The sequence below is a fragment of the Leptosomus discolor genome, chromosome 1 (genome assembly GCF_034619465.1).
Source record: "Leptosomus discolor isolate bLepDis1 chromosome 1, bLepDis1.hap2, whole genome shotgun sequence".
NCBI lineage: Eukaryota > Metazoa > Chordata > Aves > Leptosomiformes > Leptosomidae > Leptosomus > Leptosomus discolor.
Window position 1 is genome coordinate 125983369 of NC_141391.1, and position 18609 is coordinate 126001977.

Below are 18609 nucleotides of genomic sequence, written 5' to 3' on the forward strand. Positions count from 1 at the left end.
CCAATGTGGAAGGGAACTTGCCCACTTAGCAACTCTGGCCGCTGAAGAGAACTGCCTCTTGCTCAGAGACTTGCCTACACATCTCAGTACATCTCAGATGTACTGGTAGGTACCTCAGTCCTGCCTATATGACAACGCACTTAGGGTTAAAGAGGAAGAGGGAGAATCCAGCTGTTACTGAAACCAGATGGTGCTCGGTGACTTTGAGGGGCCCTAGACTACAGCTAACACCCTTTCAGGTGACCACTGTCTTCTTGTTCTGTGTTTGCACAGTTGTTAGCACAGGATCATCACGGCGAGCATCTAAGCCCCCAGTATTACCAGAACACAAACCCAGCACTGGTATGACACTACGCTTTGAATAATCTATTATTACTTATGAAAGAAGAGAGGTTACTAGAGCTCGATAAACTCTTAACTCAAGATATCCCATGGTGTTAGTTATCTATGAGAGATAGCAAATCCTGTTCACAGTCTTCTATTCATATTAACACGTTTGGCTTTGTTTTCTTCCTCCCATGTTCCACATACATTTCAACACATGTATGCAGATAGCTGACTCACATTCTCCTCTTAATTACTCCTAATTTACAGTAGTCAGTCAAGGTAAACCCTACACCGAAAGTACCGAAATAGCTAATCATTTGCCTGTTTGACTTCTGAGAGAGAGGTGGGAGGTGCAACTGGCTGAGGTCAATAATAGGAAGCCACTTAAAATTATATTTGCATCCCCCTGCAGCATGTGCTACAGGACAACAGTGCTTCTCTTACCCCCAAAAAAGGTGCAGGCCCCCTTGCTCAAGAAACGAAAGAAGACAGTGAGCTTCTACATGACTGTATAACTACAGTGCCCCCTTACTGCTTTTGCTGTACAAACTATTCCCCTGGGCTTTTTTCTCTCCTCTGCTGACATCTGCCCATCCCGCAGCTGAGTTGCAGCTAAATTGTTGCTATGCTTCAGCTGGAGGAAGAGGGGTAACGGAAAGAGTACCTGGGCTTTTTGGTTGAAAATGAGAACATGCTGAGGGAAAGAAAGAAGGCAGCAGCCTCAAAGACACAAACTGGGCCTCAGATGAGTTATCAAGAAGTGTCACGCCTTCCCTCTGCCTTGACCTCCCCTCCACAAAATTACCTTGCTCAGCGCAACACAAACACGTGCCAAAAGCCAAGCCCTGTTTATCACGTAGGTTACCTTCAGGATCAGGTGAAACTTAAAGAGCTTTGGGAGCTGCTTGGTTCACACTCATTAACTTCTTCTCTCTGGTTCACACTCATTAACTTCTCTCTGGCACTTACAAACCTCAGACTTGGCAGAACAAGGGGCAATCGGACCTCAGATCTTACCCAGAAGTGGAAGTACAAGAGCTGAACTATTTCACAACTCTGTTTAAACAAGTTTCTAGCTTAGTTTGCCTGTCTGGCCCACAAGTATAATAATTATACAACCTATGTTCAAAATTAGGCTGCAAGTAACCTAATAATACCATAATTTTATTGTTTTAAAAAAAGATAAATCACCAACATGTGTTCAAAATCCATTCCTCTATTATTGCTATTTTTAATTTCTCCTCAGATAGGCCTACACAAAAAGATTACTTAATTCTCTGCACAAGAATATATAGAGCATCAGGAAACGTTGTGAGACAGAATTCCAGTGCTGGCTAACATCTTCTGATATGCAAAAACACCACCAAATAAGATGAAGTTTTCCTACACTCCAGATTCTTTCCAACCTGTTCCTACAGCTGTTGGATAAAAAGTCTCAGAAAGTTAAAATGGAGAAGCACTTGAATCATAATAACCATTATCTGACAGATCATATTGTACCAGGAGAGACTGAAATTTCCAACTGACAGACAAAAATAGCTACTGCTCTGATGAAAACTTGCAAAAAAACCCACCGAAACCCAACCTCACCCAAACCTTCCAATTTTTTATTTCTTTTCACTGGAGATGATTAAAAGCATCTTACCCTGGATTATGCAGCTCAGTATGGGCCCCTAATAAAAGACTTCATTGCAAAATTGCCGTATGACTGAGTGAAACAATAGCTTCTTTATTAATATTTCAAAGACTCCTGAGGGAAACGCTGTACGGCTGAAATGCCCTCAGTGAAAGGTTCATTGCCATGCTATGCACTTCTGCTGTGTAATGTTTTACAAGCTGCGCTGCCCTGTGAATGGGGAGAGTTAGTTCTCAGCTGGCAGAGGCACCTTGCATAATACCAGACAAGTTAATCGGTAACGAGCAATGCAGGAGACCTTTGTTCCGAGTATGACACACACAAATTCCACGGTAAGCACATTGACGCTTCTGAGAGTTACTCATTGACATGCTTTATTAAATTGCTTGGACTATACCTCGATGCACCAAAAAGATTACTTAAACAGAGCTGCATCCCTCTGATGCCTTCCATCCTAAGCTGTTGCACTATAACCTCAGCCCGTGGATCGGCTCACTGCTGGTACAAAGGCATGTCCAGGGTGGATGATGGCAAGCACGCCGCCGCACGCCCACGTGTCGAGGCAATGGCAGCGGGCAGGCAAGGAAGCAGCAAGCAGCAAAGCACAAGCTGGCAGCCAGCAGAGCGCTCCTGTAACAGGACTCTGTTCTTACGGAAAGAGTTATGGGAAGCATTTGTTGTGTCCCCCCACTGCAAGTGCCCCCCGCCCTGTCTGCTCTGAGCAGCTTGCTAAGACACCACCCTCCCCCCAGCCTCCCTGAGAAAGGGAAAGAAGGCGCCAGGCGTGCTTCTCCTGGCACTGTTGGGAGCGCCAGACCAAGGACAGCTGGCTTCTAGCAGGTGGAAGGCAGGCTGCACCAAAATCCTAGGAGCTGCGCTGCTTTTAACGCTCGTCAGAGCATTTAGTTAATACCAAGTCTGAAGAAAACAATGCTGGTTTTCACCACCCACAGCACTTTTCTGGACAAAACACATCTGCCGAACTGGCCCGTGCTGTCACCGCTTATCGTACGACATCACCTCCCACCTCTCCAAGGCTGGATCCAGCCAGCTGAACGTCCAGTGCCAGAACCTGTGCGAGTTCCATCAGATCACCATAGCTGACCTGCACGGCTAGATGACATTACTTTTTTGCTTAAACGCCGCAGAAGCAGTAAGCCAGTCTCACTGCTGCAAGGCTGAGCAAGGGGAAGAAGAGCTTCCAGCAGTATGTTGCAGTCTGCCAGTCCCCAGCCCTACTCTTGAGCAGCACTGCACAGCTGAAATTCAAAGACGTCATAGGGAAAAAAAAACAACTGGCAGCACTCTCAGAAGACAAACAAAACCCACTCTTCTTTGATAACAGCAAAATCATCCCCCTTCGGTAAGTTCTTTTCATGTCTGTGGATGCTACAAATAGCTCTGAGGCAAAGGAGAAGGCCAGCAAATGATACTCAAGGAGGTCCTCGCTACTGCCTGGCTGGAAAGCTGCCCGCAACACTGAAAACCGACACATTTCCTTCCACCGTCCCAATGCCCAAGGTGGAGCGTGACGGCACCCGGCAGCCACGCGGAGGCAGGCACGCAGCACCCCGAGGGGTCAGAGGAAAGAGCACCCGTGGGGACGCAAGACTGAGAAGGCAGTTGGCACATCCTCCGCTCGCTCCCACGAAAACTGGCTTAACAGCCCACCCCACTCGGCAGTTTCACGCCTAGCCTACCGAACACGCAAAGGCACGTGTGTAAGCACACTCCTGCAGCAATTGCCACGTTATTGTCCACTAGAAGAATTAGTCACCCAATAACGCATCTTCCTTGGCAACAGGGAGAAGGTCATTTCACCCAGAACTCCAATTTTACCCAGCACACAGCAAACCCTTTTTCATGCAGATCTTACTGAAGGCAGCATCCTCTCCCTTTATGTGTATGTGTGTGTTTACTTATACATGTATGACTATAAAGCATTTTTTTAATTATGCAAAGAAACCCCACGACACTGACTGATTGCCCAAGCACCACGGCACAGGAACACAGGAGCCACGTGGGTGGCTCAGACACAGCAGGCTGCACCTCAATGGAGAGACCTTTCAGGTTACCCCAGACGTGTGCAGTCTACCATCTCCAGAGTGTTTTGCTGCAGTACAAATGCCCTTACGGAACTGCTCACAAAAAAACTAAACCTTGAACCGCACAGTAGGAGCAACAATTTACGGGCAGAGTGTGCCAAAACCCAGAAATACTGGTTTTGTTATAACTGCAGGTCTATGCTACCAGCTTTTAAACGGTTGTAGATTACATGGATTCCTGCATAATCTGAAAGGTATGTAGCCACTTGACCCAACAAACTGAGGTGTGTGTACAGCACCACCTCCTGTGGAAAGTTTTGCTCACTGTACTTCCAAGTGGTGTGAACAAGGCCTTCACTGACCAATTTTTAATTTGCCTTCACTTCTTTAAGGAGGCACATAAACCGTATAGTCTGGTAGCCACAACACCTTGTAGCAAGTACTTCAACTAAAACTAGCTCAGGAACGACTAATTTCAAGGAAGCTTGTTTTGTCTAGAGAACGATGATTCATCAGATTCAATTGTTTGCAAGCTTCTATTTCAACAAGATATTTATCAGAAAATATCACGTCAAAGATGTTGAGTTGAGAAACAGAATAATCTTTCATCACGTGTACATGAAAGACAAATGCAAAACTGTTTCTAGCCTGTTAAATAGAGCACTTACTTGGGATATAACACATGCACGTTCCAGACCTTACTCTACTTGGCTCAGAAGGAACGTGAATGCAGCTGAGTACTGTAACTGTTTGCTCGATCCAAATAGTACTTGCTTTATATAAAACAGAAAAAAAACTGACGTGAGGTAGAGCAGTACCTGCTTTGGATGTGGGAAACAAATGCAAACCCCTGCTCTGAATGAATGTCCTACACAACATCAGCTGATCAGAAAAAAATAAGAAACTGCTTGTTTAGCCTTCACTCATGTTTAGCCATCATCTCATAAATACTCTATCGCTATTAGACTTTCTTCTCTACCTCCTCCTTTCTTTCCTCTCCCCATGAAAATGGGAAACTGATGACAAGACTGAGAAAATGTTCTGAGCTATTTGTGTCTACCCATTTTCCTTTGCTAAAATACATTTTGTACTCATACGAGGACACACAAGTCTATGAAGTGAATAAACAAGTGCCTGACCCAGTAAGTCAAAGAGCTCATCCAAGAGGCTTCAGGGCAATATTCACCCTCCTCCTGTATCACTCAGCTAGGAACAGAAGAAGCAGTTACAGCTTTACAACTGAAAATACACTGATTTTTCCATTGCGACCAGTTGCATTTTAGGCTCAACTGCATCCACCCTCCTCTTTTGAGCCAAAGCAGGTATTTGTTAATTCCGGTATGCCTTAGTCACTGCCTAAAATGTGAAGTAGTTTGTAGAACAAAGACAAGAGTTAAGGGTCAAACTGGTGGGAGCAAGTGCTGGTATTTGCTCTTGGGGTTGGTTGGTTTGTTTGTTTGTTTGAGGGTTTTTTAAGATTAAAACTGAACTTCCCTTTTTCCAGGTCCATGGAAAAGAGGTCTAACAAAAAAAACACTGAAAAACTGCTGTACTACACTAATTAAATATAGCGTTCTAAAACTAGGTGTGCAAGCTGACCTTTACTTAGTTAATTAGTCCTTGCTGTTCCCGAGACAGCGTTGTTCTCTCTTCTTTCCCCAAGTACTCCTTGGTCATGATTTTTGGGAGAAAGGTCACTACCTTGCCCTTCCTAGTGACTGTCAACTAAGTATGAACTACCAAAGTCACCTAGAGTTTGACTATTAACTTCAGCAAGCATTTGATCTAGCCCTAATCTCCTCTAAGACATCTCCATTTGTGGACAATCAGACAGCAGCTGCCATCGCAAACACTTCAAATTTCAGTTAGATCTTAAGCTGTGGGTGATGAAAACTGCAGAGAAGGGTGGAGAAATCTTAAAATAAGCCATATCTGGCACAAAGGATACCTGAGTCTTCAGAAAGCACCAATGTTTTCCCCTCTACACAGGAACATGCCTTTATTGTGCTTCATAAATACTGCGCATTTAAGGCCCACAATAGGGTAGCAGGTCAACCAGATATCTCCCCTTTCCACCTCCATCTGGTTCTGGGAGTTCAAAAGTCACAACACCAATTAAAACACAGACCAACCTATTCAGCTTCCTATCCACAAAATGGCAACAGCAGCGTCTTGCCTCCAGGATCCTGGGGGCACTGCTGACCCTGCAGGTGTGCACACACAACATGTGGCCTCAACAGAGTCAGGACTGTGGCAGGGACCTCTAATAATTTAGCATTAACAAAAGTATTCCACATGCCAGCCAACAGACACAGCTAAGGCTTTCTTTGTGCAAACCCACTGGGCTCAATCCAAGCTCAGAGATACTGGGACTTCCACTCTGCAGCCCTTAGACCTGTAAGGAGAGGTTGCACTGGAAATGGGAACCTCTGGAAAAGGAGGATTCAGCCATCAAACACAGTCAAGACTGTACAGAAGCTCTAAATCAAAGGCAGTAAACATCTTTATTCATGGTGTATCAGGGTGGCTCTGCCTGCTTTTGGGATAGTTCTCTAAGGCTCACCTCTCTGGTTCACCATGAGTTTCAGAAAGCTTACATCACAGCATCTTCTCTCCAAGAAAGCTTACTGGGTTTCAGAAGAGTAAATAAGCTATTTCCTATTTTGCTAGGGGGGAGGGGAAGACAAACCACTAATAACAAAAAACAAGACAAACCAACCAACAAACAAACCCCAAACCAAACAACAAAAACAAAAAACCCCTCACAAAACCAACCAACTGACCCTCTCAAAAACCCCACTAACATATACGTAGTGGAAATTGGGGGGGGAAGTGTTAGAAATTTTGTGTCGTTATTTGTAATAATGATTCTGCAGTTTGCTTTCTAAAATTTGTTGAATTTAGTATTTTATTTTGGAGAAGAGAAATATAAATCAGAACATCTTCATACAGAATTTCAGAGCTGAACACTTTCATGCCAAAATTTGATAAGTGGCTTAGCCAAGCTCAGATAAAATCAGCACCAGAGTTAGAAACAAAACTCTGGAGTTCCTAGGTCTTGTGCCTGAATTCAGATTGCCGAACTTACCTTTCCTCAGCAAGAAAGGAGTGCAAAAAGTTGCACATAGGCCAGTTTTTGGAGCTATACTGGTTAGTAACTGCAGCAGAGTGTTAACACTGTACAAAAACCAATGTCACCTGAAGAAAGGAAAGAGACTGCTAGGGATGAATTCATTTTCTTTGGGGTTTTAAAAAGGATCCTTCATCTTTGTAGTATAGGTCTAGTAGGTCAGATTTCTCCTGAAATTTACTCCAGACTCCTCCTCTACTAATCAGTTGTCTTACAATGATACTGTAAAGCTTTTATAGCAACAGCAGCATTAACATCTCAGCAACAGCAACATCTCCTACCAGAACACGGACATAACAGACACATGCTAACTCCATATTGAAAGAAGCAAGTTCCACTGCACCAACATAGCCAAGGTCATTCTCCTCAGTGACAAGTGCCTTACCTAGCTCTGAATTCACCTCCTCCGAGGGTCAGAATAATTGGTCTGTGAAACTCAGTATATTAAGGTATTCAGCTATCCATTAAAGAATGAAAACATTCACTACCATTTACTGAACAGCATACTACTCTAAAAATGTTAGTCTGGCTCAGTTTCCTTGTATGGTTGTCTTGCATGCCACACAGTCATTCTGTTCCAGCCCAGCATGTCAGTTATTGGGGCTGAGGGGGGAAGAAAGGTCTCGTTTTCTGCTTGCCAGCAAACAAGACCTCTGTGACTGCATTTGAGCTCCTCTCACAGAAAAGCTCACTGAGGAAAAAGTCCTTCCCAAGGATGATCTCTGTGTGTACTGTATCATTTCTTTTTCATCAGCTGTGACAAGCCCTTGCACTTAAGCAAATCCAGAGGTTATTTTTTATTTTGCTTACCCAAGTTTTCAGGCAATGGAATACAGATCTAAAGATACTCCAATAATTAAAGTGCTAGCAGTGAAAAGGTTTCTATAGTTTACATCATAATACTTATTTGCAAAACGATCAGAACGAACTGCTTTATTTACTCATTAAAGAACATTGACCTATGTCCTTTATAACTGCTGGCTTAACCTGGACTGTTAGAGAAGAAACTACAGACAGACGAAGAGCCACATTCTGTGCACAATAAGGCCTACAGTAAAAAAAAATTTTAGACCCCTCTCCAAAAAAAAATTGCAATCAATAAATGACTGTTAAAATGACCAGTCTGCGAAGTGTGTAGCCAGAGTAATAGTAGATCCAGAACTTAGCTTATGATTCAGCTGTGGGATTCCGAGGACAAACACATGTAGTAGTAGAGACCTTGAGAAAGAGCTCCAGCCTCAATTTTTTATTTTGGAGAAGCAATTCACCTGCTATGTCCCACCCACCTCACTTATAGTAGCTGTAAACTTGATTTAAACAACCAGCAAAATGGGGTCATACCTGCTTTGCACCAGCCTAAAGGAGACAGACTGTGGACATGAGAGACAGAATTCCGCTGAAGTACTAAAATGCTCTGTGAGTTTTGGTGGGACTTCCACTTTTCCCTTGTAGGCTATGTCTTTTTTTTCCTGCTGCCATTGAAGAGCCATGACTGAGGGATTTCAGGCATGTGGTGACAAATGCCTGTTTGCTTGTTTAAATCCAGTCTCTTTGAGCAGAAACCAGAAATTGTCAACTTTTAATGACAGCTTGGAAATGTTTTAAAGAGCTGCAACTTTGTTGATACTGGCTGCCATTCTCAGTGTTGAATTTCACTAGTCTACTGCTTAAACTAGATGCAATTTCCTGGCAAACAGCACTTTAACCCACAGATCTGACTTTATTTCACAAAGGGAGATGGTGATGCAGTTAGCTCTTCCTCTCCCCTCTATGAAAACACTATTTTGGCAGTGTAAAATTATCCAAGCTAGGAAAATTCTTGCTGCTCCATCATTCTGCTATAGTCTGACAGCAAAACACTCACAAATATGTGTAGACAGTAAAACAGAAGCCATGTGTGTGCTGGAAAAACTTCTGCATTGATGCAGAGGTCCATCCAAGACACACACACCGCTTCAATCCCCTTGTACGGACCTTAGTTTTGAGGCATAGAATTGAGTGAACTTGTTCTGGTTTTCATAGTGAGTACTTCTGTCTTTATGAACTCCCTTAATTTCATATTTTCCCCTTTTATTGGACTTCAATGAAAGCATACAAAGCCAAAATCAGATAATAATCAGTAAGTTAATATAAAACACAGGAAATATCAACTGATGTGCACAATTATGACTGTCTACAAATAAACCTGGACCCCTTCTGGAGAATTTGAATCCCTAGTGCCTGTAATATTGCAAGCACCACACAAGCTCACTGCAGAGACAATCCAGATCAGGAGTCATGGTGGTCATCCAAGAAAGGGCTAAGAAGGTGTCCCTGCACAAGCACTGTTAGGCGCTGATATCCAGCCCCAAGAACTCATTCAGCCAAAGAGAAGACTCTTGACTTTCATTTCATTAAGTACTTCATTGTACTATATTCACTCAAGAAAACTGCATGGATTAATTTTTTACGCTATCAGAATAAACCAAGTTAAATGCCCTTAATAAACTCTTTGCTTTTGTTTCTAGTTACCACTGTTCTCCAACAGAGCTACTCCTCATATAAAACACTTCAACAGCTTAAAACGGTGTCGGGTATAGCTTTTTGCTTTAAAACTTCCTATGATATAAAAGCACAGGTTTGTCTATCTGGTCTTACCTCCAAAAGTCCATCTTCAGGTAGGTCTGTGCAGTGGACAGCATTCTGAATCTTGTTCTTCCCAAAGACAGCACGCAGAGTTCCAGGTCGAAGATGACGGGCTATTTCCTATTGAACACAAAAAATCAGAAGACCTTTGTGAACCACACTGTTCCTTTAGATTGTGGATGCAATAGAATCTTATAAATAAAACATTATTGTGCTATTATTATATGCGTGGTACACTACAAAATAAAACAATGAGGAAAATTTCAGCTTGCATTACACACATAGACAACTGCTGAAAAATCATGACCAAGACCTTACAGCTGCCTTCCAGTACTTAAAGGGGGCCTACAGGAAAGATGGGGAGGGACTCTTTACCAGTGAGTGTAGTGATAGGACAAGGGTGAACAGTTTCAAACTGAAAGAGGGTAGGTTTAGATCAGATATTAGGAAAAAATTCTTCACTGTCAGGCTGGTGAGGCACTGGTACAGGGTGCCCAGAGAAGCTGTGGCTGCCACCTCCCTGGCAGTGTTCAAGGCCAGGCTGGATGGGGCTTTGAGCAACCTGGTCTATGGAAGGTGTCCCTGTCCATGGCAGGGGGTTGGAACTAGGTGACCTTTAAGGTCCCTTCCAACCCAAACCACTCTGTGATTCTAAGATTCTAATATTGTGAAAACTAACTGCTTGAAATTGGAACAACCAAGCCACCTCAGGTGAAATGCAGGACCCTTCACATTACAGATACACCTTCCTGGCACTTGTATTAATACAATTAGCTCATGTTAACACCTTTGCAGCTCTCAGGCACAGAACATGCTGTCCTTAGTGAGCAGACACAAGTGCACCACCTTGCAGACTGCCTCCCCTAACACTGAACTAGTTGCCTCAGAACCTGACATTTGTGAAGCCCAGCTACTAAAGAGCCTCTTGGTCTTCTCCTCTGCGGTGCTCGACACCAGGACTAGTGCCAATATCTGATCCCCTCTGAGGATCAGTCTAGGCTCTCTCTACATCTTTCTCTGTTCTTTAAAGTTGACATTTCAATACTTTTCTTCATCTATGATGCCAAACACCTCCTTGGCCTCTCAAGAGTTTTCCTCTTACTACAGCAGATGCTACTCAGGTCCTGAGATAACATTCCTCCCCTACCTCTTTACTATGGTATATCTCCCATCTTATACCGCAGAAGACTGCCTTCATTAGCTCTCCCTCCACCACACTCTTTCTCTCAAGGCATAATGCTGTCCTGCTGTACTTCTCTGCACTGTCACCTTGCAGTGTTGTCTTTCAACCCCTTTCCTATGCCATCTGTGCTACACCTTGTTGACCTCTCTTCCCAACACCCTGGAGCTCTTCTCCAAGCCCACCTCATGCACCTCCTTTTCAAATTCAGTGATGATGGCATTAACCCAGTTTTCCCTCTTTAAAACCCTTTGAACATTTTCTCATGACTGCCTCCTGAGCGCTGCTTCCTGTAAGGGGACAGGCTGATAAGAAGCTCACACTACAGCTACTGAAAAACAAAAAAAGCACTCTTCCTTACCAGCAGAGACTACATCAGCCCCTTTCTGAAAAGGCACTGGGTACACTAGGGTGTGATTGCTTTGGAAGTGGCCAGTGCGGTTTCACTGTGCCACTCCCAGGTGTTTGTTTCGGTGTCACAGCTGGAGGTTACTGCCCCCACAGCCAAGTCACCAGACTGGATCGTCCAAGCATTTCTTAACGTTCAATGTCAAATGGGTTCAGAGTGACTTCAGTAGCGGCTCTTGGCTGACACGGAAAACTTTGCACGTGTAGAGATGAGAACCACTCACATGATGCATGGTCTCTTCTGGGATGGCAGCAAATGTTTTAAGCTAGTCCCAAAAGACCTCACATGAGCATTATCTGACAATATCCTTTAGCCACTTCCCAGCTTCACCCACTTGTCATGTCTCGCTACTAAACTAAGACAAGTGGACTTTAAGGGCAAGATGTTTTCTTAGCCCAGCAAGTCCTAGATATTTTCCTGTAATAACAACCAACAATTATGGTGATCTGTTACCCAGTAACATAGATCTATTACCTACAGGGATCTGTTACCCCCCTGGAAGATGATTAAACTGCTTTAATGCTTGAAGTGTGTTTAACCCAAAACATGTTACAAGGAGGAGTTTTAGTTCCCCATTGTTACTGTGTGTATGTCACAGGTTATACAGGATCTTTGGGTATGGATGTCAAGGATATTTGAATAAGATAGACTCAACATCAAACAAGTTTTGCTTCAGAGGAAAGTTGTTCAAGAGTTTCAGTTAAAAAAAAAAAAAGCCCCAAGGAGAAAAAAAAACCCTCCTCTACATGGTCCTCATTAATGGCTGGCGATAAAAAAGTCTGCTGGAGAAACAAAAGTCACGTGCCAGTTAACTATAGCTACGTGACATTTCAATCAAACCTTCCTTGAAACAACTGTTGATTCCAGTAACAACTACCTGTCAGGAAGCCAGCAACAGCACTGGGTTCTCAATTATTTTAAGGAAAGTTTGGGCATATCAGAAAAAAATATTGTGGCTATGAAACCTTTGGAAACACTTTAGCAAGAAACAGCTCAGAGCTAAAAAGCTAAAGCTTTGTATTTCATACTCTGTTTACTTCCTATCCATCAAACTTTTGCTCACACTCTTCTGTCCTTCAACGGGTCCAAAAATGCTGCTGCTTATGAAACTTTCCCAAGTTTTCATTGCCCCATCTTCCTCACAAAACCCACTTTTCTTTCCTTTTTCTTTTCTTTTTCTTTCTTTAACAGCAGCTACAGCCTCCTGACTTACCATTTGTCCTAAGCTCTCATTTCTACTTTGCAACTTCATAACAGAAGACCTCATGTTTCTTCTCTTGGACTCTCATTAACATTGGCAAAAGCTCCTACTGTTGCAGTATGCAATCTCCTATTCTTCCTTCAATTTTTCAACACAGGTTGCTACACATTCTCCTGCCGCCCTGAAACTCATCAGCCCTCTTGCACAAAAAGGAACTCATTCTGTTCTGCCTGGGATTGCATTAGATCTGAAGTGCACCAAGGTAAGTCCTTCAGCACTTTACATTGTTAGCACCTGATTAATAAGAATCTAAATAAGCCTTTCTTGCCATCAGTTAACAAACAGGATGGGAGGTAAAGCAGCCTCTGCTTACATTTACATAGCCAAAAAATAGGTAACTGCAAATGAAGGAGATACAAAGAGCTGTGTGGAAATCTTAGGAACATTTCAGGGAAGGAGGAAGAGAGTTCCTTACAGAACCTATTCCTCATAGCACATATAATATATAGTCTTCTGCTCCACAACAGGAAGCTTGCCAAGCATTTTATTTACAGGGCCTCATCTGCAACAACAGGGAAATACAAACAGAATAGCGGGGGGGTTTGGGTTGGGTTCCCCCCACACCTCCATCCCCTTTTAAAACTCTTTTTTCTAAGCTTTCTGCTGAGTCTAGTTTCCAGAGTATGTGTTTTGTGTACTGGTTTTCAAAAAATTTTTGAAAGTTGAGAGTAGGACTTTGGAGGAGGACTTAAGAGCAGCTACAGCCCTACCATACGCGTGAGAGGAGAGTAACATATATGTGCCAGAACTTCGTGTGTGTGTGTAAGAGTTAAATTGTAAGAATTAGGACATGTTTGTCTTTGTACCCTGTGGTTTTGAGAGGAAGTAGAGACTCAGTAGAACGACAGCGCACTGACTGAAGGCCTGAAGCAACTACTTAGAGGAACACCTGTTTGTACAGATGCGGTTAGGACTTTGGGCCAGGCGACACGGCTTCCTGGAAACATTGTGCTTGTCGCTTCGCGGTAACAGCTAAAGGCATGAATTTGTTCGGCTTATGCACTGCAGCTCGCAAGCTGTGTGCTGGAGGTTGCATGGACTGCCAGCTCGCGATCGGCGCGTGGAAGCAACATGCTGCTGCTGGGTTGGATCTCACCGCCTGACCGCAACGCATCACCATCGGATTGGCCTGGGACTGTGGTACAAAAAGGACCCTTGGCAGCCCCTCGGGGGTGGGGGGTGGGGGGGGCAAGAAGAAGGATGGGGGAGAGCACAAAGAAGGACCAAGGGGAGCGGAGCAGAGCCGAGAACCTGCCTGCCTGCCTGGACTGGACTACTGTTGGAAAAACCCTCAGAGCAGAACAACTGGATGCGACAGATCCCCGGTGGTGACTATTACAGTGTGCTCTTCTTCTTCCTCTCTTTCTCTTTCTCTTTTTTTCTCTCTCTCTTTCTCTCTCTCTCTCTAAATAAAAGTTTGTAGTGGTATTGACAATATATGGCCTCGTTTGTGCCTTAATCTCTCAACGGCTATTTGAATCAGCAGCCCTGGTAAGAGTTCACCTCTTCCGGACTGTAACATTAGAAGTGGTGTCAGAAGTGGGATGTCCACTCAGACTGTAACAGTGTGTGTAAACGGGGATGCCATGAACTCGCACCTCATATAAAGGATACACTGTTTGTGGCAAAACGAACCAGGGTTGATGTACCAAAAGGCTTCATCCTCTTTGGTCTTATTCAGCAGGCTATTTGATCACACCTTACAGGCTGGGCTTTGATCTACAGCTAGCCCTTTGAAGATCCTGTCCTACACAAGATACCAATGCATATATTTCATGTTTGTCTCTATCATATAACTGTGCCCAGGGCAACACTGCCTGCATGAAGTACTTAGCACATTCTAAAATATTGCTATTTCTACTTCTGTACAAGTGAAGGGAAACAAAAATGAAATTAATGCCAGTAATATGTGAAAATCAGACTGAAAAATCATAAACATAATCACGAGCAAAGCTCATTAACTGCATTTCCTTCAAATGACTGTTTTACATGGGCTGGATGGGAAGTTACATAGACCAGTATTCCAGCCAAAACAGGAGATTTAAAAAAAAATTGGCCAGTTTTTTAAAAGCACCTGCCCTGAATACTTAATTGCACATCTCGAAAGGCCAAAAGGCCACTGCTCTTAAACATTTCTGCATGCTTTGTTATTGTCTAAAGGCATTCAAGGAAAAGCCAAACAGGTGACCACTGACTCTGCAGCAACCATTCTCTCCCTCCTCAGTGGGAAACAGCACAAACTCTGAATGGACCAAAAACACACAAAGGAACCTGTACAGCCTAAATCTTTGTTCTACTCAAACATGAACTAGAACAAGGGAACCTTGGAAATTAATTTCTGGTCCTCTTGAGTGAAGCAGAATAAAAGTAAGAGAGTTTGTGATCAAATCCTCTCCTACCCCCAGTGTGCTCCCAGGGCATGTTCATACTTTTAGGTTTGCTTTCAGGCCAGCAGCATTCAGAGGACTTCTTGGGCTGCAACAAACTCTGCACAGTCCCCTCTAAGCCTCCAGTAAAACACCTTGTTTTCCTCTCCTATCCGAGCCGTGACTGCACATCTGCTCCTCGCTCTTGGCGTTCCTCAATCATCGGTCTTTCTGAAGGCTTTATGCTGACTTGGTCTCCCCACCTCTGCTTTCCCCACCCTGCACTCATCAAGTTTTTTCTTCTGCAGTTCTCCCTGCTCTGCTGCTGTCATGAAAGAGATGGTCCCTCTTTCCCCTTGAGGGTGCCAACTGATCCAGAAGGCAGTAGCCAGCCTAGTGCAAGCAAGTGCCTTTCTCCTTTTAAGGATCAGCTATGCCCTTGTCAATAGAACAAAACACGCATTAACTGTGAACAAAACAAAACAAAAAAGTAAATTCCACCGCTCATCATGGAAATTGTCTGGCTGAACTTTAGCCATCAGAAAGCTGATTGCCTCATCCAAGCAAGGCACCTGAGCTTCCTCTGTAGTAAGCAGATGATAAGCCCTTTCGGGACAGGGCGGGGACAGGATGGACAGGACGGGTCGACGACTCTCTTGCAGTACAACAGCTATGTAAGCAGGTAGGATAAGTGTCTCTCTCCTCTTCCTATCATCACAGCTCTTCCGTTGGCTTTTACTTTCAGGCGATTTTAGCACCAGTCATATCACAGGCTGCTGGTTGCAGCAGGGAGCTGCGCAAAATATTAATTCCTACATAAGCCATCAGCAAGACGTAAAAGGATAAAAGCAGCACAGTCTCTGTCATGCAGAATACAATACTAGACAAGCATCTCCTGTAATGCTTATTCAAGCTAAGAAACACCTTAACATTATTGTTACTTTGGGAACAACCTCAATTCATTAGTCTGACACAGCCTTCACAGAAGTTCCCATCCAAAGACAAAGACTTAACCGTCAAAATGAAATCTGTGGTCACAGATGACCTTGAGCATGATACACATGGGCTAGCTTGCCTCATCTTGTTTCACAAGTTTTCCTTGCAGCCCATACTCCTTCCAAACTCTAGCCAACCAATTCTGATGTGTGTGCTTCCCCCCTAGTTACATCAGCTCTGATCTGTTTATGTTCCCCAATTTCCTGCGACAAGCCACCTTATCCTCAACATCAGCTGCTGCAGAACACATTAATTTTCTACTCCTGCATCAATCTGAGGTCCATTTAATCATCCCTAAATGCAGTGTTAAGCCTTTTGTCTATATTACAGAGAGAAAAATCTACATAAGATGGTGACTGGGGAAGAGCACATTTTGCCCTGAAACCCATGGCCCAGCTGTTGAAAGGTACTTTGGAAAGTTTCTAAATACAAAACCAGGTCAATGTTAAAGAGAATGCAATAGGTTTCCTTCAGCTTACATTTCACAAACCAACCCAGAACAGAAATCCTTTATTGACAGAGTGACACAACTTTCCTTTGCATTTCACATGAGCTGCAGCACCATCGTGTACAGATACGGAGTCAGTATCAACTGCCTTACACACACTTCCAAGGGAGTCAGTGTTATCAAAAAGTCTTTTGTACTTTCCACATATCGCAAAAAATAATCAAAACTCCTCCACATCCCTCAGCTTTTAATCTTTATCACAAAACAAACTGGTTCTCAAGAAGCTGGAAAGGTTGCACTGAAAGGCTTTATAAAATTTAGGCTAATCTATCTCCTTAGCCCTGTGCATTTGACCTAGACATTCAGGTTGTCTTTTCGTGACTGATGGTAAAATATGTATGCCTCCAATCACTCACTGGCTGTCTGGAAAAGTTTCTCATATCTTCAACTGAGCCAAGTCTGTCTGCACACAGTTATGCACTTGAAAGAGCATGGCTGTAAAGGTTTATTCAGCAAATTAAATGAGCTGATCCAGGCACAGTAGCGAAATTTTCAATTGCAAGGCTGTAAAAAGTGCATCTGAAGCTCACCTCCTTCCAAAATCAAATAGTTTTGTAACAGTAGCAGCAAGTAATCAAACCACAGTTTATTTTGTTACAAAAGCCTACTCTGGTCCGAGTAAAAAAAAAAAAAAAAAAAAAAAAAAAATCCATCTGCTTTTCTGTTTATTTTAAAGTCAGCCTACCTCTGAACTACCAGTCTGAAGCCCTGTATCGTTCGAAGGTTTTGTTAACGGACCTAAAATTATCTTCCATACTCCAGCGTTGGCAGTTTTTTTGGAAGCTCCCAAGCCTGTAGAAGTTGTTACACTGTCTCCTCCTCACCCTCCATTCCCTGAGGCACTTTAATTCTCTCTGCTTCACTCCCACATGTTCCCTACCACTCCTCCTCCCTGACAGCCCAAAGGTGCTGCACCAACTCTCCGCAGACTCTCTGCTGTGGGCAGCAAACGTGGCACATTTGCCAGCCTGAGATAGCATTTTTACTGGTCTTGGTGCTTCTGGTTGATGTTTAAGCAATCCTAATGATACCTGCCCTGCTCAGAAACTTGTTTACTGTCGTATTTGTGTGCCCATCTGCCGTTGCCAACGGGTTGAATTTAGATACGAGCAAGCAGCCACGCTTCTGAGTTAAGTGTAAGAAGTCTTGAGGATAACTAACATACCAAATATAAGCTGGTCACAAAATAGGAATAAAGATAAAATATCTAGCTATCTCTTTGTATTATCTGGGTGTAATAAGGGATATTTACATTACTTGACAAGTTGGAAAAAGGAAGCATTTAAGAACTGAAAAGCAACTAACCCCATAAGACATCAGAAAACACAGTATAACTGTAAATTTTACTATTAGTTGCTTTACTTTAAGCTTTAAAGGCAATATACTGATCCTACTGATGCTCTTCCAGTGCCTTCAAGGCATCCAGAATTTCATCCATTTATTATTTCACCTGTAAAACAAGGATAAAAAAAAAAATAAGGCTGCAAGGGATATTTTGGGATTTCATTAATTCACATTAGCAAAATAGCTGGATAGCTTCCAGTGAAAGTCATTATGAAGTTGCACGACATTATTTTTAGTCTGCAGATATCTTGGCTGAATTTTCCCCTGCAAGAACAAGAAAAATTACCTTTTCCTTTGAAATTTTTGAGACAGAATTCTGCATTTGGAAAAGCAGCTCAGATAGCTAAGCTTTACATTTCTCAAAGCAGAAAAAAAAAATGCTTCAAAATTCTATCAAGACTTCCCAGCTGAACCAACTTCAGACCATCCGCTTCAACAGAAGACACAGACAAACTGAAAGAAAAAACTCACAAGTCTGCCGCAAACCCCAGAGATCCTTCTCATTAAGGGGTCAGCATGGGAGAGAGCTTTCCCTTCCACTCTGTGCCCTCAAGTCTCTCCAATCCAACAGCAAGCTTTTCTTTGGAGGTGGCAGAGCTGCCTGCCATCTCTTCCCACACAGTTGTGAACAGCCCTCTTCTGATGGAAGGAATCACTCATTATTTGTGTTACAACCATTTTTTGAAAGCCCCTGCTGTGACTAGCTGTACTAGTCAGTGTTCCTATACATACTAAGAGATAGTTTCTGGCCTGGAAAAACTTAGATGAAGAGACACAAACAA

General features: G+C 43.2%; 1 protein-coding gene across 1 annotated transcript in view; it reads right to left on the reverse strand.

Annotated features, from left to right (window-relative positions):
* NME7 (NME/NM23 family member 7) overlaps window positions 1–18609 on the reverse strand; it is a 96987-nt gene that overhangs the window by 7449 nt on the left and 70929 nt on the right. The window contains exon 11 of the mRNA XM_086478209.1: window positions 9776–9883. Within this exon, the coding sequence (XP_086334335.1) occupies window positions 9776–9883 (108 nt within the window). The remainder of the gene's footprint in view (window positions 1–9775; window positions 9884–18609) is intronic.